This window comes from Podarcis gaigeae (genome assembly GCF_964106915.1).
Source record: "Podarcis gaigeae genome assembly, chromosome: 5".
Taxonomy (NCBI): domain Eukaryota; kingdom Metazoa; phylum Chordata; class Lepidosauria; order Squamata; family Lacertidae; genus Podarcis; species Podarcis gaigeae.
The window spans coordinates 77,540,246-77,562,252 of NC_139681.1; the positions used below are offsets into that span (position 1 = coordinate 77,540,246).

Consider the following 22,007-nt stretch of genomic DNA (forward strand, 5'->3'; position numbering starts at 1 on the left):
CTTTTCTTGCGAGGAATCCTGTTTGGAATAAAGGAATTTCCCTTAAAAAACGGGAAAAGTTGGCAGCTATAAATTAAAAATGCATCACCGTCACATCTCTTCTGTAGAAACATGTTTACTGTAGTGCAGGATTAGGCAGAAGATAGAAGAGGATCCGCTAATAGATCTCTGGGTGATATGAAGTAGATTGGCAATGATTTTTGGCTCCCATTTAACAATGAATCCATTGTTTATGTTGCTGGTCTATATCATAAAGAAGAACATAAGTAACTTACATTCTATTTGTTACAGCTGCAAGAATGTTAATGACTCAATACTGGCAAGTTACATTACTCCCTTCTTGGAAAAAATGGCTTGATAAAGTTCGGGATTTGGCTATAATAGCAAAAGGAGCATCTTATCTAAGAGTGAGAATTGCATGAAAATATAGAAACAAATTCTGGGAAAACTGGTTGCTCCTCATATAATATTATGAAGAAAACAATGACCTCCCATGGAAGCAAATTCAAGTAGTTTGAGGGTTTGTTTTTTAAAAACAATAAATATTGCAATTCTACATACACACACACACACACACACACACACAGAATTTTATGTTCTGAAGTATTTTCTTTCTTTCTTTCTGGAACCGTTTTGTTGATTATTGATAATAATTGTAACAGAAGCATGTTTTCCTCCACTAGATGGCACAGTACAACATTTGTAATAGTCTAGACTAGATTAAGTCAAAGCCTGGTTACTCTGCTATATTCTGCATGGCTCCCTTGTATGCGGAACAACATGAAAAACAGCGGACATTTGTTATAATCAAACAAAAATACTTTATTATTTACAAATATACGGATACAAATATGGGACGGAATGTCCATCTCATTGTCTTCAGCGTCACAGATCAACGTATTCATGATATATTCGCACCTCTGATCTTCTAACACTCTGAAGTGATCTAATGCTTTCGCTCCTCGTTCGCATGTTTGATTTCCTAAACATCCTTCTTGAAAATGATCTACACATGAAAAAGTAGATGATTGGATCTAGGCACACGTTGCACGCAGACAGGAAAAGTGTCACTTCCTTGCAGTAGTACAGGATTTTGTGTGCCGATTCGTCCAAAAGTTTATCTAGGTGGCCAAAAATAAAAGGTATTCTGCACAAATGATATGGCAAGAAACATGTGAAAAACACTGCTACGACCACCCTTATGCTTTGGTTGTGCTTCCGTTTGCGACTTGAAGGGCTGGTGAATTGTTTGCTTGATTTGTAGATATACTTTGATATTTCAATGTAACATCCTATCAATACTATCAGTACAACGACAAACATGCCGTTGTTGATGTAAATGACAGCTCTGTGCCATTTGACTCCCAGGGAACTCTTTAGCTTTAAGCAGTCGCCTATGTTTTTCCTAGTCGCATGACCATTTGTAAGGATCACATTTGGCAAGGCTAAACATGCCATGACAATCCAAACGCACGCAGACAGAATCTTGGTGAACGTGATGCTGTACATCCTGGAATCCCCAAAGGGTTTCACCACTTTCAGATAACGATCAATGCTAATTAGTCCAAGGAACACAATTGTAGTGTACATGTTGGCGTAGAACAAAACGGTTGAATATCGGCACAGGAAAAAATGGAAGTACCATGGCCCCAGCCTTGAGTCCTGGATGATTTTAAACGGAAATGTCAGGGTCATCATCAAGTCCGCAACCACAATGTTTTTGAGGTAAAAGATAAAGCTGGTCTTGTTTCTGATGTGGAAGAAAATCCATACAGCCAAGCTGTTCAGTAAGATGCTAGCCAGGAATATGACGAGGTAAAGCACAGGTAAGACAATGGTTGTGAATTCATTACTGGTAGAATTCCCAGGTAGATCTTGTGAACAGTTGGCTAAAATACTGTTGCCTTGACCCAGATGTTGATGATGATCTATAGGAATAATGGAAAGAAATGGTCTAAGTTGGTTTAACAATCGTAGCTATTCATACGGAACTATAAAAACAATAACTCAAGAGTTACCCCCATAATCAAGAGTCACATCCCCATAGTTTATGTGAACAGAAGGAATCCAGAAACTGTTTCTGGATGCACACTCATCTATCACATTTGAGTAACTGTGGAGCATGTAGAAAGGGTGCAATTAGACATGATGGACTACTATGCTACTGAATAGCAGTTGTTTGGGATTAACAACTAGAGGTGGCTATTGCTTTTTGTCTCCACTTGTGAAGCACCTGGAAGGGCTCTGCTGGAAATGTAGTGTTGGAATGCATAAATATTTGGTCTGATTCAGCAGGGTGGTTCTTAGGAGGTCAGCAGAGTGAGGTTCTACACCTGATACAGCCAGGGGAGTTGCCCTCCTCTTTCAAGAAAATGTTTTTATTACACTGCTGTGTTTGCACGCTACAGAAAAGGGCTTCAGACCACAGCTCCAGCAATGAGGTGGCAGGGCGTGCATTGTTTTAAACTCCCAACAGCAGCCAGCTGCACAAGTATGCTTAGTGATGCCAGTGACTAAGATCCTGTCTGCATGCGAAGGCTTGTTGGGATGAGCCCTCGGAGTCTTATTCAAGGACACAAAAGGGTATTGAAAGGGAGGGGGAAAGACTGGAACATAAATATATGCTGTGTTCATAACTCTTAAGACCAGTTCAGCAGCAGAATGAGCTGCCTAAGGAAACTGTAAATTCTCCATTTATTGAAGGTTTGGAAGCAATGAGGCTGCAAGTCGAGTTCAGAGATTGTGCAGGGTAGTGCTAAATCTGTGACAACACGAGAACCACAGATCATCCCGCTCCTGTCTAGCCAAACCTTGGGTCCTGCTTTTTATGCCATTTGTGGTGCAACGCTGCAAGAGAGCCTCCCTTGCTTTAGGAACTCTTTGCCCACCAGTTTAGACTGCATCAGGCTTCTAAATCACATGAATCATAGGGTATTTTGGTGGCATGATGATCATGTAGTGAGGACCACCAGGTGCTTCATTAAATACCTTATTGCCAGTCTCTAGACTCACGAATGCAGTAGCAGGCTGTAGGTGAGTATCTGCTTGCATTCATACCTGCCAATCAGATCATTGTGCTATCGGCATTGATAGCACTGCTATATTTGTTTGTTTGCTTTTTTTAAGAGGAGAAGAGGGGGAGAATATGGAGTCTTCAATCTGGGGTTGCCCCAAACCTGACACCACAGGCGGTCTCTACTCTTCGGCACTGCCCATGCATTCCAAGCCCAGCAGCAGGAACTGTGTTAAGAGCTCCAAATGCTGGCTGCAGCTGTGTAGCAAGTAGAACTGCATGCATAGTGGTTTTCTGAATGTGGTGTATATATAGGTATGGTTATCTTTTTTAAATACCGTATATCGATAATGAGGGGCTTCATTAGGGGTACTTGTGAATTTTGATTATTAAAAAAGGGATGTTTGTGTGGACCAGGGGTAGTCTGTTTATTAGATGGTCTGAGGTTTAAAGACAATGACCTCATGAGCTTGGTTAGAATGCTAAGCAGGAATGGAAATAACCAATGGTTGTGTTTGGGAAGGCTTCTAAATGAACTGCTCTTATATGAAACTTAACTAATAATGTGATACTAAAAAGGAGGCACAACTTTATAAATTATTAACTCCTCTCTAAAACAACTGTATCAGGAATTCCTGATTTATTTATTTTTAAAGTCATTTACCTGGAAGCTTCACATATGACATGTTAGACCCCATTATTATTGTTGATTTGCAGGTCAAATGCTTTTCAGGAGACACACTGGTGGCAATTGATCTGGGACACATCATGGGTTGTACAAGTTCTAATGTCTGAAAAATATAGGAAGTGAAAATATTTACAATAGGCAAATACCTCAGTGTCAACAGCAGCATCTTTTAGTTTCTGGCTGAGCACAGAATGATGGCAGCTGTGCTACAGGCCTTGGCTTATAGGACAAAATTATGAACTCAGCTGCATCTTGGCCCTTAAGAGACAACTCAGACATGGCTTTCCTCCATGGAGTTCAACTTCAAGTAAAGAGGAGATAGGTGTGCACCATCATCTATGAAGTGTGTGCATTTGCTTCCTGATGTGTGTTGTGGAAAATGCACTACATTGAAAGGATAGTCTAGCAGGCATGTCCAAAGTCTGTTTCTGGGGCCTAATCTGGCCCGCCGGTCGGTTTAATCCGGCCCCTGTGGCAGTTAATTTTCTGGGGTAAAATCATAAAAAAAACTTCAACAACTTCAATCCTAAAAAAAGGTTAACAAGTTTGGTTGGCCATTTGGTCGGCCCTCACGGCCTTTCACTTCATCAAATCTGGCCCTCTTTGAAAAAAGTTTGGACACCGATCCTTCCTCATACACACAGAGATGTGTCACTGTGAATGAAAAAGCTAGGACCAGCCCCGACTCTGGAAAACGCTCCTATAATATCACTGCGCTCTTGGGCAATGCAGGTTTCTGTATAGCTTCTACATGCCCGTGCATTAATTACCAGCTCACTCTGCCACTAGCTTATAGTAGCTGTTGCCTTGTAACATGGACTCCCAAAGTAGTAATTATCTGGAGACAGACAGACAATATTTTAATCGACTCCTATGGGTAAATTGTGAGCAACAATGAATGTAGCAACAAGGACAGGCTATTTTGTGGGCAGGTGGTTGCATGTGAGAGAAACGAAGGCCAATACTTAATTCATTCCAAGCTAACACAAGTATATATTTTTCCATTTTAACTACATTTGTACAGCTGCCTGTAGTTTATTGATGCTTTAGCTAAAAGCCTGGGCATATCATGGATCCTTCAGCATCATCAATGGGATTCAATATAACTGTGTCCTGGTTGCAGACAATTAGCTCTCTATTAAATAAAAGTGATGCCTACCATTCTTGAGTTCTCACTTTGATCCACCAAAGACCAATTTACTTGATTAGATTTCTTGGGTAATAATCTCTGGGTTCCCTTTAGCTTTTGATTGCTTTGCCCTTTCAAGGCAGACAATCAGCAACAAACGACAAGCTGAATGACTAATCTTGACTCACGTAATCTTCATTCCAGGGTAAATTAGTATGTAAATACTACTGGGGTTGTTACCTCTGGTAGATGGATTAATGCAAAACACAGTGAAGAGTGAGCAATGTGAGAAATTTAGGCTAGGGAGTGTCATTCAAAATCAGAGATAGTTAAATTCAGGAAAATATCCCTGAGAATTTAACTTCTGGATTCTGGCTATGCTAATAAGTTTTTTCCATGTCCATTACCCATGTTTCTTATTCTACTATAAACCCTGAGAAGTTCTGTAATAGTTTAGGATTGTGATAACATGTAAACCAATTATAAATCGGGCATTATTCCCAGCCTCTATCCTTCTTATTTCCGATACTCCGCCAATCTGTACAATTTATGACCTACCAACCAAATACTGTACAGGAACTATGGTTTATCTGCCTACCCAGAGTTCAGTAAATCTAGTTTTGCTGTTACCTTTCTGGGAATATTGAGCAACTGCAATACTGCCATAAATTGTGGGGAGCTGCACTCATTCGAGTCCCATGGTGGATTAGCCTGCCCCATTATAGAACTGTTTAAATATTTTGGGAGCGTTACAAATAAATTTTATTTCATTTTGTACATGGGTTTGATATGTTTCCTGTCAATAATAAATTAAGATCGCAGATTATTAAAAGTTAGCGACGCCAAGAACATGGTAAATTTTACGCTATATGTAATTATGAAGAGAAAATAACCATTTCTAGTCCCAGTGCTAAAATACATTTACATTCAATTAACACAAGTAAATGCAGGTCCGCAGCCTAATTTGAACAGGTGCTTCACTTGCCAAACAATGGTTTCTAAACACCAAAAACTCAAATGGCCTGTTACAGATAAACAACACTTCCAGTTGCCAGTTTTGTTCCAACCATGTAGTTTTATTCACATTGACTGTCTCAGAGTGGATCCAGAGTGCACAGCATCTCAGACTTCTCATACCACTTTGAAAAATTCCTTCAACGAACTGATTTAAGAGGTCTAAGTAAGAAATCTAGTAAAATGCCCAAGCAACCAGTGGGCATCACTGAAATATCTACTCATCAACCAGTCGGGTGGGAAATGCATTTCTTGTCCATTTGTCTCTGTAGGACATAAGAACATAGGACAAGCCTTCTGGATCAGGCCAATGGCCCAGCTATTCCAGTGGCCAACCTGTTGCCTGTGGGAAGTATGCAAGCTGCCCACCTGTGGTTCCCTGTAACTGGGAGGAAAAATAATCACATCTTGACTGGTAGCCATTGATAGCCTTGTCTTCCATGAATTTGTCTAATCTTTTAAGCCACTGAAGTTGGTGGCCATCACTTCATCTTGTAGGAGCAAGTTCCGTAGTTTAACCTTTGTGATGTGTGAATAATTACTTTCCTTTATTGGACCAGAATCTTCCATCATTCTGCATCATTGAATGTCCATGAGTTCTAGAGTTATGAAAGAAAGAGACAAAAACGTTTCTCTATCCGATTTCTTTATGCCTTGCAGAATTTGATCATGCAACCTCTTAACTTTTTTTGTAAACCAAAAAGTCCCAAACGCTGTAACCTTTCTTCTTGGTTTACTTGACTCCACTTTCTACATCTCTCCATTTGGAGGACTGTCCATTGACTCCTCCTGTATGCTTCCTGCTACTTAACCAATTTCTGATCCATGAGGGCTTCGCCTCTCATTCCATGACTGTAAAGCTTGCTCAGGAGCCTTTGTGCAGTACCTTGTCAATGAGATGTAGCAATTCAAGCTTCACTTGTGAAAGTGGAGGACCTTGGTTGGACTTCCGTAGGAAACACTTGACTTAATACGCTGTGGTCTATGATGACTCTAAACAAGGAGAAAGCCCCATGATCTCAGCTTGCTGACACAGCTTTTACAGGTAGCAACTTCCTATGTTTTCGGCTTCCTCTCTTTCCAAACACCTCCCCTTTCTGCCCTTCCTTTCTCAATACAGTAGAGAGATTTCAAGATGCCTGGAACAATTTCAATATTGGTTTTACCAGCAGCGTGTGCTTATGAAGTCAGAAGAGAGTGGTTTACCAAAGCCACTGAAAAAGGGACAAGTAGCAGTGATTTCAAGTTACAGCAAAGAATATAAAAATTGGAACAGCAACTGAATCTGAACTGGAAACCCCCACAATGTCATCTGAAGCTATGTACACACTCATTGCACCAAGTGTAATCCTACTAGGAGCACAGGGATTGTAAAGCTTGGCTTCCTGTGTTGTGCGGATGCTTGACATTTTAGATTATTTATAGATACAGACAAAATACAGGATACTAAATGTTGTACCCAACATGAAGCCTTCCAAGGTGATGTTGGACTACAACTCCCATCATCTTTGACTGTTGGCCATGCTGGCTGGGGCTGGTGGGGGTTGTAATCAGGAAACTTCTGAAAGGTCCCAGGTTCCCCATTGCTGTTCTATACAATGAGCTGGGACTATTGTCTCTTGGATAGACGTAAAACATTTTTTAAAAGCATCCTTTAAAATGAGCAATTCTCCCCAAAAATGACATTATGTAATCTATACATAAGCCACCTCTGCCAACTCCTAGCAATAAACTTGCTCAATGAGGAGACCTGTGTGAGGCCCTTAACATGTTGGGAGTACTGGGCAGTTGTTCAAGCATGCCCTTGGATTGATCTTCCACTAATGAGCTTTGTCATCTTAAAGCTGTGCTTTCTCATTTGCTCTTTTCGTTAACTGCCAGCGTCCATGGCAGCCGTGGTGCTAATTGGGCAATAGCTTCTTCAGTAATGCAAGCAGCACAGTGCTTCCCTTCATGCCCTTGTAGTGAACTCCTGTGAGCCTTAAAGGCATTCATGTCTACTGCATATGATCAGATGGGGACTTCAAAGCATTTCTTAACAGAAGCAAAGTCAGTTTCACTAGCATGGTATTGTCTTTGTGAAGACTTCCTCTACTCCTCTTTATTAGACTACTACTACTACTAGTAAGGGACGCAGGTGGCGCTGTGGGTTAAAGCCTCAGCGCCTAGGACTTGCCGATCGAAAGGTCGGCGGTTCGAATCCCTGCGGCGGAGTGCGCTCCCGCTGCTCGGTCCCAGCGCCTGCCAACCTAGCAGTTCGAAAGCACCTCCGGGTGCAAGTAGATAAATAGGGACCGCTTACCAGCGGGAAGGTAAACGGCGTTTCCGTGTGCGGCTCTGGCTCGCCAGAGCAGCGATGTCACGCTGGCCACGTGACCCGGAAGTGTCTCCGGACAGCGCTGGCCCCTGGCCTCTTGAGTGAGATGGGCGCACAACCCCAGAGTCTGTCAAGACTGGCCCGTACGGGCAGGGGTACCTTTACCTTTACCTTTACTACTAGTAAGCTGTTAAATTGAAGTTAAACCCTACAACCCACAAACTGTATGTGCTTGTTTTTCATTTAATCTTGTGAGAATTATTTTTGAGAGGCAAGAAAATATAATCCAGGTTGAGATGGAATTTTATATGGAAAGAAAGGCTCATCTAAACTAGTTGCCTTCCCAAAGCTGACAGCCGATATATGCCTTAAATATGAGTATGTTTTATCTTGTTTGAATCTTGCCTTTCTTCCAAGGAGTTCCAAGCATGGCAGACATGGAGCTATTCTATTCTATTTTCACATCAGGGCTCTAAGGTGGGGGTTCCTAAAGTGCTCAGTGGACCACCAGTAGTGCATGAACTTCAACCAGGAGGCCCATGTTGGTGACTCTGCATAGCGGTGTTGTATCTATGTGTGTGTGAAGAATGGTGGACACAGCAGCTGAGCGCGCGTGAAGAACAGCTGGCAATTCTTAGAATGTGGTGGCCTCCTGGAAGATGAGCAGAATGGAACAGAAGTGATTGAGGAGGAGGCTCTGCCTTAGAGAAATAAGCAAGACAGGGGAAAGTCTGGAGTTAAGTGATCTGCCAAGACCTGAAGCAATTTTCAAGTGATCCAGGGGAAACCATGTTTGGTAACTACTGCTCTAAAGACTACATATGATGTAGAAGGTGAATTGCCAAAAGCTAGCTCCAAGTTCAATAAAATAATTGCAGCATCTTACATTGACTTTTAATCCTTTCTTCTTCTAATCCTGACCCAGGCATGGACAGACACCTACCCTTAAAAAAACACAACCAAGATATTTTCATAGTATTGTAAATGTTTCCTTCCTTGCAATTAGGGATGTTGACAGAAGCTTAACGTGGTATTTGTTAACGCTAGAGAGAAAGAGAGAAAAAAGCCTGCAATGCTGATCCAGTAAGAACCTCAGTGCAGAGGAATATTTTAAGCCTCATATGTTTTATAGGTTGTGTTGCTACATATTTAGCATCATTAAAGTAAAGCCTCTGCAATAAATATGTGTAAAGTACACACTCCTGCATATATGGTGCAATTTGTTGTTGTTAATGCTGATGGACTGGTTTGTGTATCTGAGCAACATAGCTAAATTATAGGTTACAGGATACACTGAAATTATGATGAGTTAATAGCATCTAAATTGCTTATGGTGTTGGATTATTTGACCTATTTAAAAAAAGCCATCACGGTGACGAAAAACCCTGTATGGAAGCCATACAATGCCCAGTTTGGTTTCTCTTTCCCAGATTGTGTATGACTTTGTTTTCAAGCATCCGACTACATTTAGGTTGTGTTTTACTATTTTAAAAAGGTGCTAAAATGTTGCCAAACTTGAGCCTTGGTATAAATTTCACCACTACAGATGAATGCAGTTTAGCTTTCTTTCTTTTTTAAATGCTGAATAAATGGCATTGGGATATCCTAAGGCAGCCCTCCAGATGTTTTGGGACTACAACTCCCATCATCCCTAGCTAACAGGACCAGTGGTGAGGGATGATGGGAGTTGTAGTCCCAAAAAAACATCTGGAGGGCCGAGTTTACCTATGCCTGTCCTAAGGACTTTTCCTGTGTTTCAGCCATTTTGCCAGGTGTGAGGTAAAGAGATGTATGTAATGAGCAAATCATGATGCTGCTTCCTCAGCAAAGTCTGCGTATCCCATTCAGGCAAAATGACATACACCCTGACAGTCACACTTTACCAAGAACAGTTTCTATTTTCTGGTTCTTATTCATAAAACCATTGACTTAGATACTAATTAGGCATCCATGAATAGAAGGTCTCATTGATGGAACCAAGATCTGGGAGACAATTCCACCAGCAATGGTGGGTGTGGAAGAGGAGGCTGCAATTTTTGTTGAGTCCCCTCTTTATCCTGTAGCCCACAGCATCACTCATCATGCAGCTCTGGAGGGTCCCCAACCTTCTAGCACAACTGTTAGGGGGCAGACAGGACTTCAGGAGGAAGAGGGAACCAACAAAAGTAGTATCTGTCCTCTCTTCCACTTGCATGATTGGAGTGTCAGATGATTGGTCCTTCAGGCAGGGCCCCCCCCTTCCTTCCAGTGGTTCCAAACTCAGAATCCTACTAGACACTGTCCCAATTCTTGCCCGTTTGTGATGCCTTGATGATTTTTTGTTGTTGCTAGTTTTGTCATTCCTCACAGTTTTAACTCTGTTTCCAAAGTCTCTAGAAGTTAAAACTCTGAGTGGGTGGATTCATTATATTTAAGGAAGAACATAATGGGAAGGTGAAGCCTAGCCACATCCACCAGGCAGAGAAGGAGCACCTTCAGGGAGTTTACATTGCCCCCTCATTTTTCGAAAGAACACTCTGTTCCAACCCTCAGTTGTCCGGGCAATGGAGAGGAGAATGGAAATGTATGATGGCCCTGTCCATCAGCCAGGGGACTGAGGGCTATTGTGTTGTGGATGTTACAATAGGTTTTGAGATTTGTTTTGTTTTAAATTAACCTGTTTGCTTTTAGGTTGCCTATAGAATCATTCAGAAACAACATTGCACAAGAATCTAGATGCATACCAAATAGACTTGGATCTATTCCCCCGCCCTGCTCCGACAGTAGGAAAGTTGACTGAGAAGAGTTCTGCTCAGGGGATGCTTTCACTAGTGAAAGGTGGAGGGTGGTGGAGAGAGAGGGAGAGAAAGCAACTTTTACAGGTCCTCACCGCAGTCCCTTCCACCCTCCAGCAATCTGCAAGCCTCTAAGCAATGTCCTGTACCTCTCTGTACTAGTTTGGTTTTCTGATATTCATTTGCGTGCCATGTTTGTTACTTGATGCCCTGGCCTCTTATGAGAGGAAGGCCAGGATAATTTTATTTTATTTTAAAAAGAAATACTTAAGTTTAAATGAATAATTATTAATATTTTTAGAAATATTAAAGTTATCTTTAATTAATGTACTAGATGATCCTCAGGGTCCCTTCCAACTCTACAGTTATATGATTCTATGTATTAAATTTGCTAATTTAAATACTAAATTATTTAAATGATTGTAAAAGAAAATCTGTCCTGGAGTTCTGAACATTGTAGGTGGTGATGCTGGGGGCTACAGGGGGAGTTCGCAATGGTCTTGCTGCCACCTTCTGCCAGTGGGATTCCTCTACTTGATCAAATGCCTTCCAAGGATGGAAGGAGCCCATATACCCCCTTATTTCATGGGAATGTCTGTAGCTCAGTGGTAGAGCATCTGCTTTGCATGCAGAAGGTCCCACTTTCAATCCCCAGGGTCTCCAGGATGAGCTGGAAATGTCCCTTGCCTGAAACCCTGGAGAGCCAGTGTCAGTCAGTGAAAATACTTAGCTGAATGGGCCAACAGTGTGACTCAGTGTAAGTCAGCTTCCTATTTTCCTACCCGGTTCCCTTATACAACAAGGGACTTTCCATTTCATGGCCTGCAGTTACTGTGGCATATTCTGAACTGCTAAACCTAACTGTCCAATACAACACCTGTGCTATCCGTAGCCTTAACGGAAAGAACCACCACCCCCTTGGCTTTTAAATGAGTGGAAGACAGCGTATTGTATTGGAAAATAAATAAGAGCAGCTGTTTGGTAAATAAAAAGGTAAAGGGTACCCTGACCATTAGGTCCAGTCGTGGCCGACTCTGGTTGCACGCTCATAGAATAATAGAGTTGGAAGAGACCACAAGGGCCATCGAGTCCAACCCCCTGCCAAGCAGGAAACACCATCAGAGCACTCCTGACATATGGTTGTCAAGCCTCTGCTTAAAGACCTCCAAAGAAGGAGACTCCACCACACTCCTTGGCAGCAAATTCCACTGTCAAACAGCTCTTACTGTCAGGAAGTTCTTCCTAATGTTTAGGTGGAATCTTCTTTCTTGTAGTTTGGATCCATTGCTCCGTGTCCGCTTCTCTGGAGCAGCAGAAAACAACCTTTCTCCCTCCTCTATGTGACATCCTTTTATATATTTGAACATGGCTATCATATCACCCCTTAACCTCCTCTTCTCCAGGCTAAACATGCCCAGCTCCCTTAGCCGTTCCTCATAAGGCATCGTTTCCAGGCCTTTGACCATTTTGGTTGCCCTCCTCTGGACACGTTCCAGTTTGTCAGTGTCCTTCTTGAACTTCATCTCACTCTATAGGCCGAGGGAGCTGGCGTTTGTCCGCAGACAGCTTCCGGGTCATGTGGCCAGCATGACTAAGCCACTTCTGGCGAACCAGAGCAGCACACGGAAACGCCGTTTACCTTCCCACCAGAGCGGTCCCTATTTATCTACTTGCACTTTGACGTGCTTTCGAACTGCTAGGTTCGCAGGAGTTTGGTAAATAGTACTTTAATAATATATAAGAGTAGTGATGGGGGAGATTGTGAAGACTCTTTGTAAGAGTACAGTGGTGCCTCGGGTTAAGTACTTAATTCGTTCTGGAGGTCTGTTCTTAACCTGAAACTGTTTTTAACCTGAGACACCACTTTAGCTAATGGGGCCTCCCACTGCCGCCGCGCCGCTGGAACACAATTTCTGTTCTCATCCTGAAGGAAAGTTTTTAACCCAATGTAATATTTCTGGGTTAGCGGAGTCTGTAACCTGAAGTGTATGTAACCTGAAGCGTATGTAACCCAAGGTACCACTGTACAGGGGAGTCCTAAGCATGTCTTTTGCTTTCATCTGTGTGACATGCAGCTAGAGGCTATGGAATTATTGGGTTGGTCTCAAGTGTCAAGTTAGATTGGAGATGCAAGGGGAAGGAGTGTAGGTCTCTGAATAATAAAAGTTGAGGTTCCTAGGTAGGAGCCCACTGTGAAGGAGCATAGTGAATCCGGAGACGGGAAAGAGAGGTTGCAGATGTAGGTCACGTCTGCCAAGTTAGGAAAGGGGACGTATTGTTAAAATAGGTGTGGACGTTGCTCAGCATTGCATTGTGGGGTGGAGCACAAGACCTGACTAAGGGTGATGGATTCCTAAAATTAACTCTGCAATTAAGAGAAGGAATTCTAGACTTTTTGTTATTTTAATGCACACCTAGCTATTGTTCCAAATGGTCTTTTAATTTTAGTGATTTTCAGTTGGTAGTACAATGAACACAAAGTTGTTTAGCAGGTGAGTTCTTAAGTGTGCGCGTTATGTGCATGTTACCATTTCTAAACAGAGGAATGAAGCAGCTTCTCCTTTCTTCCTACAGACTTCATTTCTGCCTATGTAAACTACCAGGCATGTTTCTCTGATATATTGGAGAGATACTTTCTATTCCTTTATTATCCAACCACATTCCTTGTTCCATTAAAAAAACCCTCTCTACTCCCACCTGCCCCATTGTCAGAACAGGTACCATTTTAATGCAAAAATAGCACTTGGCCACACCTCTCATTGGTTCTGCTGTGCCTTCTTTGAGTGGGTTTGACTAGCTGGAATGTGTCCTTGAACTGTCCAAGTCTCCTGCAGCCTGGATGGAGTGGGGGGCATAGAAACCTTTGACCTTTGGATGGCTGGAATATCAGCCACTGTATGTAAGAGTTACAGCTGCAGCTCTGCTGACTTTTGCCCTTGGCACCACCATTTTCGGGCTGAAAGTGTTTCTTCACCCCAGGTTACATGAACTGGATTAACTAAACCACTAATTTAATTAAGTACCAGCAGACAGACTGTCCACTCAGCCACTAGGAAGCATGAAGTTGCATGTTTTTGTGTGTGTGTTAACACATGCCTTTTGCTTTCCTAACATTTTTATATTGCCCTTTCTCTAAGTTGCTCAGGGCACTTCATGTTTCTTCCCCACCCCAATCCCCCCCCAAATATGGTCATATTTGAGACATAAATGTGAAGAGTTGACTTGGCTGGAGTACAACCCAGTAGCTGTCCTTTGGATAGATTGCCTGGGTATGCTATTTAAGTGCTTCCGGTCCCCCACTGTATACATGAGCATGGGCAAATCACAAAAAAATAACATGAACAAATCACTCCAGTGATGAATGCTGGAGCTGAAATGCCACACCGAGAATCTGGGAAGCTGCCAAGTGATCTGCCCTTAGACATTTGCTTTCAGGCTTAAATAACTGAGCTGCAGGAGCTACAGAAACCTTTGTTTTAAGTCTCCCGCTGGACAGAGACTCTACGAACCCCAGATGATTACTTAGACGGCATTGCAGCATGGCTGGGTAGCTCTGTTAATCAGTGGCTTCTGCAGCTTTGCTTTTGACTTGCAGCTGACATCAGTGGCCGGGAAGGGGGAGAGAATTAACTTCCTGTGTCTAAAGCTGAAAAAGCAGCTATGGAGGGGCAAGGGAGGAGAAGAGATGAGTCAGTTCTTCTAGGGCTCACTAACAGTCACCCTCAAACGTCTGCGCATCGGAAGCTATCACTGGGACAGCTTTCTGCTTGATGCCATTTCAGTCAAGCTAGATGTGACCTTGCCAACAAAGGTACGTATAGTTAAAGCCATGGTTTCCCCAGTAGTGATGTATGGAAGTGAGAGCTGGACCATAAAGAAGGCCCGTCGCCAAAGAATTGATGCTTTTGAATTATGGTGCTGGAGGAGACTATTGAGAGTCCCATGGACTGCAAAAAGATCAAACCTATCCATTCTGAAGGAAATCAGCCCTGAGTGCTCACTGAAAGGAGCACTGAAGCTGAGGCTCCAATACTTTGGCCACCTCATGAGAAGAGAAGACTCCTTGGAAAAGACAGGACAGGCGTGCTCTGGTCCATGGGGTCACGAAGAGTTGGACACGACTAAACGACTAAACAACAACAGATGTGATGGGAGTCCCATCCTTATGAAGCAGGGATACCAGGGCACTTTACAGGAAAATGAGTACATGAGGAAGGGGAGAGAAACAACCCACTAACCCTCACTTACTTCACTGCGCTCTCCTGCATTAAGACATTTTCTTGGTTCATGTTCAGTCTTGGAGCCAGGCTAGGGGAGAATGCTGCTTAAAGCAATGGGACACATGCAGCAAAGTCAGGCAAGAAATGGGCTTCTTTTCCATCCTGTGGGCACTCCTTTTCATGCAAAGAGTAAACCCTCCACACATGCGGACTGAGCAGCCGTGTGGAAAAAACTACATGTGACTACACTTAGCCTGTTTGGCTATGAGTAGTTTTGGTTCTGGGCAGGGAGGAGCTTTGAACCCCTAATGATGGTTTTAAAAAATTCTAACACTATTTTTTTCTTTAACTTGTAGAAATAGGTAGCACTGGGTAGAGTGCAATACACAGAAACATTTTTTTAATTTAAATATTTAGTAGTTTTTGTATCATAACATTTAGCAGTTGCTTTGCTACTAAAAGGTCTTTCCAGAAACCTGGCCTGGATTCTAGAATGGCATTTTGCTATTCTGTTACCGTTGTAAACTTTACACTTTGTTCACCTGACAAGCTGTGTGTGTGTGTGTGTGTGTGTGTGTGTGTGTGCAACATATAACCTTCAAAGCTAAAACAGCGAAGAAATGAAAGATTTTCTATCCAAAGAATCTCCTGTACTTGTCATTCTGCACGTTTATCATAAAAGAGTTTTTGCAGATTGAATAACTACTCTACTAGAATTAGATACTTACTCTCCTGTGATGCTAATTATACTAAAAATAGAAGTAAGTTAGAATTTGAGAAAACAACAACAAATAATTAAAAAAAAACTTGCCTCCTCTTCCCATTCTGACATTCTGTAGTATTCTCTGCACTCAATCAGTCCAGAACAGTTTGCAGTATCATGTTGGATGGACTGGTTCCTCTGTGAACTGAGTAGTATAACATTGCATGGTGCATTTCAGAATGCCAGGGCTCCCTGGGCACCTTGGGAATTGGAGCAACCCAGACAGTGTTGCACGCTACTACACGTACAGAGAACTGTGTGGCTGGTGAGTTAACTCTGCCTAGAGTTCCTTTAGGGTGGGGAGTGGAAGAAAGGCACTTGTGGTTAGGGAACGAAGACTGGTGTGCGTGTGTAACAAGAGGGATAAAAAGAGGCTGAAATGAGACGGGAAAGAGAGGCAAAGGTTGAAAAAAAGAAATCCCTCAGAAAGCAGAACCTGTTAACACTCTGTTTGGTTCTCCTCCCACAAACTGTGAAATAGAAATGGGTACTCTCAAGTGACCCGTTTACTGAGCATCCTGAAACATTTGCAGGGAAATTAGAAGTCGGTTATTTAACGAGCATTCATTCCGATTTGTTTAATGTTACATGGTATTGCTTCACAGCAAGTGCTATCCCACACTTCACACTGCATTTCCCTGTCATCTTTCTTATCACAAAAAAATAAAAAATAAAAATCCAGCCTTTTGGAGAAGTGGACCCAAGAGCTCCATGTAAACTTTAATTGCACAAACTGAATCTGTCAGGATGTGACAGAATCCCAACAGTGGCAGCCTGGAAGCACCCAGTGACATATTTCACGCATGCCCACTTCTCTTTCCCCCACCATACAGGCATCCCTAGTTATTTCTCTGCACAAAGGTTTATGCTCCATACAAGAGCAAAACCAGGCCTATGAAGACTAGTGAGAACTTCAGGATTAGCAGTGGAAGACAGATGAATGACAAAAAAAAGCATACAAATGAAACCATTTTTGTTATGATTTTGAACGAGGAGCAAAGGGGGCAGTTGAAAAAGCATACATTGTCTGATGTACCATAAAAGCACGCCTGGATTTTGTAAAAGCAATAAGGTATCCTTGTTTCTTTCCAAGCAAAGCAATGCATATACCGCAGTGTAATCTTGGAAACGTCTCAAGATTTAAAATACATATAATAAAAGTGATATCAGTTCACATATCTGAAAGACTGGAAACAGGTTGTGTATAAGCTAAGTAGAAAAACTTTAATCTGTTGGCTGCTCTGCATTTATCATAAATTTAGCTGAACACCCAAATCAATTACTCCAGTTCATGGTGTACTAAGCTGAGGGGCTTTTAATGCCCTTGTTTCTGGTGTTTTCCAGAGATTCCTTGCCCGGCATGTTCTAGCATGAACTTCTTATGCCTCATTAGAGCAATTAAAGAGAATATAAACCCAATGCTACGTTTGCTGAGCAAGACCCAGCAGATCTAAGTAGAACCTTTCAAGTCATTTTAAAAAAAGTTATAGGTTCCCAATTTCATAATTGCCTGTTATACAACATGAGAGTTTAAACTAGCAACTTTTTTTGTGTACTGCACAGAAATGTTTTTGTTTTTCAACTTTTGGAACTAGACAAATAAAATCAATCTAGACTAGAGATATAAACCAATGGAAGCCTAAACGTACAAACACCTTGTTTTGACTTCACGCATTTTGCCAAGAACGATTTGAAAATTTGAGGTATCGTTAAAGTACAAGCCTTCTATTTTGCACTCTTTTGAGATAAATATAGAATAAATTACCTGTCATCTGTGTTGCTCTTCATTTGGCTTTTTGTTGTCAATGCTTGTAGCAATGTCTCCAGGGTGCATTATATTCTTCCAAAACATTAAAGTCTTGTTTGCTTTCTCCAGGACAAGAAAAAACACACGTTTTGAACTAAGTATCCGAAGATTCTAAGTAAGGTGGATTTATAAGTTAGACGTAGGGGTAAATCAGGCCCACAATCAAAGCGTGCTGGCTTCCAAGTTCTTTACTCCTGGTCTGAATGGTCTGAGCCAGGAAGAACTTGAGTGACAAGCTGTTTCAGCCTTAGAGATGACTCATGAGCTAGCGTAGGTGAGATTTGAAAACTTGGGGCTCACTTCCTGGCTCTGCAGTAAAATTAAAGTGACAGACTGTGATTCAGTTGTGATGGCACTGTGAAGGGTTGGAAAACATGTTTTACAGGATGCTTACAGAAGTTATATTTCATACTATTTAATTAAATAAATAATAAAAATTCCGAAAACCTGCAATAATAGCAGAACTGTTTCCCCCAGCGGCAGATGTTTTGTGATATTGAAAGCAATGGGGAAATTGCGCTGGGAAGTGTGGAACAGTATTTGCTTGATGGAATGAGGTCTAACTCCACCCTGCAAATAGATAGGAATGAATCTGCAATAAATAGCCTGTTCCGTAAAAAGATGGTGTTGAAGTGACCATGGTCCCTCAGTTGCTAAAAGCATCAATTGTGGACCTTGGTCTCGGTCCTGTATAGCTGAAGGAGCATCTCCACCCCCATCGTTTAGCCCAGACACTGAAATCCAGTACAAAGGGCCTTCTGGTGGTTCCCTCATTGTGAGAAGTGAGGTTACAGGGAACCAGACAGAGAGCCTTCTCGGTAGTGGCGCCCGCCCTGTGGAGCACCCTCCCATCAGATGTCAAGGAAATAAGCGGCTATCTTATCTTTAAAAGACTTCTGAAGGCAGCCCTGTTTAGGGAAGTTTTTAATGTTTAATGCTGTATTGTTTTTAACATGCGATTGGGAGCAGCTCAGAGTGGCTGGGGAAACTCAGCCAGATGGGTGGGGTATAAATAATAAATTGTTATTATTATTGTAGATAACTATAAGTAGACAATTTACTCCAGCAAGGAACTGAGGGTTTCTTTTAAACCTTTCTTGGGCCATACTACCCCTGCCAGGCCTTGTCTCTTTCCTAAAGAGTGGAGAGTTTAAGAGGTCTGGAACCCATGTAACATCTTAAATGTCCAGTCCCACCCTGTCTGTTGTCTGTGCTGGTGAGCAGGTAAAGGGAGATGTGAGGTCCCTTATTTAGAAAAGAAAACATCCCCCTTCAGGGGAATCTGGCTCAGGAGTTGTGCTCCTGGGTGTCTCTAATTCAAGGGGGTCCTCAGTGACTTGGGTTTGGACTTGGGTTCAATCCCTCTGCAGCTGGTCCTCTTAATATGACTGGTTCATCCTCCTCTCATTCTGGGCTCCTGCATGAGGTGGGTTGTAACACTGTACGGCAAATGTATTTTTTCTCTCTGTTCCGCTTCATCTCTGAAAACATGTCAACTCTTCCTTGCAAAAAAAAAAAGAAAAAAGAAAAAATTCCAGTGCAATCACTGCAAGGTGGAGCTACCACACACTTATACATCACCAAAAAAGGAGGCAATGCATCACTGAAAAAGAGGACGCAGACGTGCATATGTTAATTAAGACTGCAGTCTTGTGGACACTCATGGAACACAGTGAGCTCCACTTCTTTGAAAACATGCTTAGGACTGCACTGTTATATGTATAGATGAGTATGTTATAATAATTGTAATAGATTATAATACGTCTCGCCATGTGACTAGATGGGCTGCTGCCTGCGTGCTATCTGTTGATGGGCAGCCACTATGTTATGGGAGAATTTGGGATCTTTAAAACTAGACTGTTCTGGATGGTCAGATGCAGTCAGGTCATACACAACCTGTACCACTGGCCAGAAAGGGGTATGAAGACATATTTACTCCCCTCCTAAACCTCTACATTTCCATGTTTGTTAAGAGGGCCGGATACTTAATATCCAATTAAATGGATAGATTAAGTTGCATACTTTTCTGATCTCCCCATAGAATCTATAACTGCATAGGCAGACACACTGGGGATTCCTGAATAGGTGTTTCCATAGGTGTAGCTATGGCAGTTCTGTTAATATACTAATGCAATTTATAGTAGTCTATAAACAGTTAAAATTGAGCCCTGTGTTGCTTCTAATCTGGGCGCATAGTTTGCCGACTCACAAGCTGAGGCTTGTTAAAGCCTAGTCAGCATATAATGGAACACACCATGTGGTTGGTAACATACATGCTGCCAAGTGCAAAGTTAATGAGAAGAGGAGGGAGAACCCTGCAAAAGAACCTATGATGACTTTCAAGTTGACAGTCTGGTGCTTTGTTTTCTTCTTAGCAGCAATACAGCAGCAGCAGCAGCTGTGGTCTTTTAGATTTTGATAGATGGACATAGGGTATCAGGTATGAGGCAGGTGGACATGGTTTGGTCAAAATGAGCTCGTGTGTCAAATGTGGAGGCCTGGCAGGCCCATGACCTTGAGGTTCACCACCCCATTCTACTCCCCGGCATTTGATTCTTAGCTTATTTTTTCTTGCGAAGTTTATATTTTCTTGTGCAAGAACACTGTTTTTAATTACAGATAGGTAGCCGTGTTGGTCTGCCATAGTCAAAACAAAAAAAATTCCTTCCAGTAGCACCTTAAAGACCAACTAAGTTAGTTCTTGGTATGAGCTTTCGTGTGCATGCACACTTCTTCAGATACGTATCTGAAGGAGGCAATGCATCACTGTATCTGAATGCATCAGGTATCTGAAGAAGTGTGCATGCACACGAAAGCTCATACCAAGAACTAACTTAGTTGGTCTTTAAGGTGCTACTGGAAGGAATTTTTTTTGTTTTGACTGTTTTTAATGGTCATCATGTTGATGCAGTTGGTAAAGGGAGGTGGTTCACTTGTTGGGACTTAATGTGCGATCATTTTATTTTATTTTTTTACTTCTGTGCATTTGTTGGAAGTTGCCCTTGCAATCTTTGTAGATCAAGCAACAAAAGAATATGACAACGATGGCATAATTAATTAATTGCGTAGATGGAGCCCTATTCAGTCACGAGCTGCAGTCTGAGGATTGCACAGCCCACACAGATGTAAAGCACAGTTCCTGCTGAAGTGGTAAACAAAATGTTTTGTTTCCCTTGAAATTCCCCACCTGCATAATAATAGTTGTGTAAGATGTTTATGATGGATTCAAGTAGGGAACAAACTATACTGGCTTTAATAGGCATAAAAGCTACTGCCCCCCTTCCCGCCCAAGAAACATGTGACAAGTAAAAAAGTATGTTGTGCTTTATTTTGGCTGGTTATATTATGGACTTTTTGATGCAACCATCTTCTTCCCTCTCTCCCTGCCTCACTGCTGACATTACAGAAACTGAAGACCTTTCTACTGCTGACTATTAATGGGTAGGCTCCCCTTATCTTGTCTCACTTCTAGCTCATTTTTTTTATTGCTCCTTGCAAGCTCTTTAAAAAACACTTTCAAGCCTTTTCAAAAACTTGCAAGGAAATATTGCAAAAAAGTGAATAGATTGACTGACACTCTTTACTTATTTCCCTTCCATTCTCCCAAACTTTCCTGGCAGTGGACAACAGCACCCAATGTCTTTGCCTGACACTCTTCCTTCTCTTGGAATGCCTAGAATTCTGCAATGATTTCCCAAGGTTCCTGTCTCTGGGATGCTGTTTTTGCAGTGTTCTCGGCACCTCAGTGGAAGTAAGGCAGGGAGAGAAATAATTTGCTCATAGCATTGCTATTGACCCATGCCTACTCCCAGTAAAGTGTCTGTAATGGGAGAGGGGTCAGGCTGCTGGTGGTGGTACAAACAACCATACAAGCTCAGACCCAGCATTCAGAAAAGTCTGGACTCAATTTCTGTTGGAGTGAGCCATTCTGAACTGGGAGAATTTGCATTCTGAACCACCCCCATCCGCTGGGTTAGAATTGACTATACAGAAATGCATAAGCAGAATCCTGCTTTATCTTCACTTTGTTCCAAATACTTTCTCTATCAAGAGTGGCCACTCAGGGCCTCTTGGCTGTTAATTTGGCCAAGAAATGTAAGAAAACGAAGCTTGCTTGAGGATATTTTCCATTGTACTGTAAGGCTAGTGTTTCTCATTTCACCACTCCAGTAGGAACCTGAAGCAAGCAAACAATTCTTTTTTTCCAGACAAAGTTTGAAGTTGATATACTTAATTTAACCTTTCATCTTGCCCTTCCTTACTATAAAAATAATAATATTTG

General features: G+C 42.0%; 3 protein-coding genes across 8 annotated transcripts in view; 1 reads left to right on the plus strand and 2 right to left on the minus strand.

Moving 5' to 3' along the window:
* Positions 1-17,824, minus strand: part of P2RY14 (purinergic receptor P2Y14) — a 28,497-nt gene extending 10,673 nt beyond the window's left edge. The window contains exon 1 of one of the 2 annotated variants that reach the window (XM_083739887.1): positions 17,684-17,824. The gene's annotated coding sequence lies outside the window, so the exon portion shown is untranslated. Of the gene's footprint in view, positions 1-15,966; positions 16,440-17,683 lie in introns of those variants that run through there. The other variant, XM_083739888.1, reaches the window with a different exon arrangement.
* MED12L (mediator complex subunit 12L) overlaps positions 1-22,007 on the plus strand; it is a 182,493-nt gene that overhangs the window by 72,430 nt on the left and 88,056 nt on the right. The window lies entirely within an intron of this gene.
* GPR87 (G protein-coupled receptor 87) lies at positions 798-17,816 on the minus strand. 3 transcript variants are annotated; one of them, XM_083739802.1, is made up of 3 exons: positions 17,684-17,816; positions 3,678-3,804; positions 798-1,928 (listed from the first exon to the last, which is right to left on the minus strand). In XM_083739802.1, the coding sequence occupies exons 2-3, from the start codon at positions 3,781-3,783 to the stop codon at positions 886-888; spliced, it is 1,149 nt and encodes a 382-aa protein (XP_083595928.1). In that variant the 5' UTR covers positions 3,784-3,804; positions 17,684-17,816; the 3' UTR covers positions 798-885. The 3 variants fall into 3 exon arrangements, with proteins under 3 accessions (XP_083595928.1, XP_083595929.1, XP_083595927.1); XM_083739803.1 differs by lacking the exon at positions 17,684-17,816 and adding an exon at positions 6,731-6,837; XM_083739801.1 differs by lacking the exon at positions 17,684-17,816 and adding an exon at positions 6,214-6,684.

Excerpts from the sequence above, each read along its gene's own strand:
- GPR87 (XM_083739801.1), bottom strand. The coding sequence starts at position 6,267 with ATGGCTACCAGTCAAGATGTGATTATTTTTCCTCCCAGTTACAGGGAA. Across the intron at positions 3,805-6,213 it reads CCAGTTACAGGGAACCACAG|ACATTAGAACTTGTACAACC; the intron begins GTGGGCAGCTTG and ends TATATTTTTCAG. Across the intron at positions 1,929-3,677 it reads GTCATATGTGAAGCTTCCAG|ATCATCATCAACATCTGGGT; the intron begins GTAAATGACTTT and ends TTATTCCTATAG.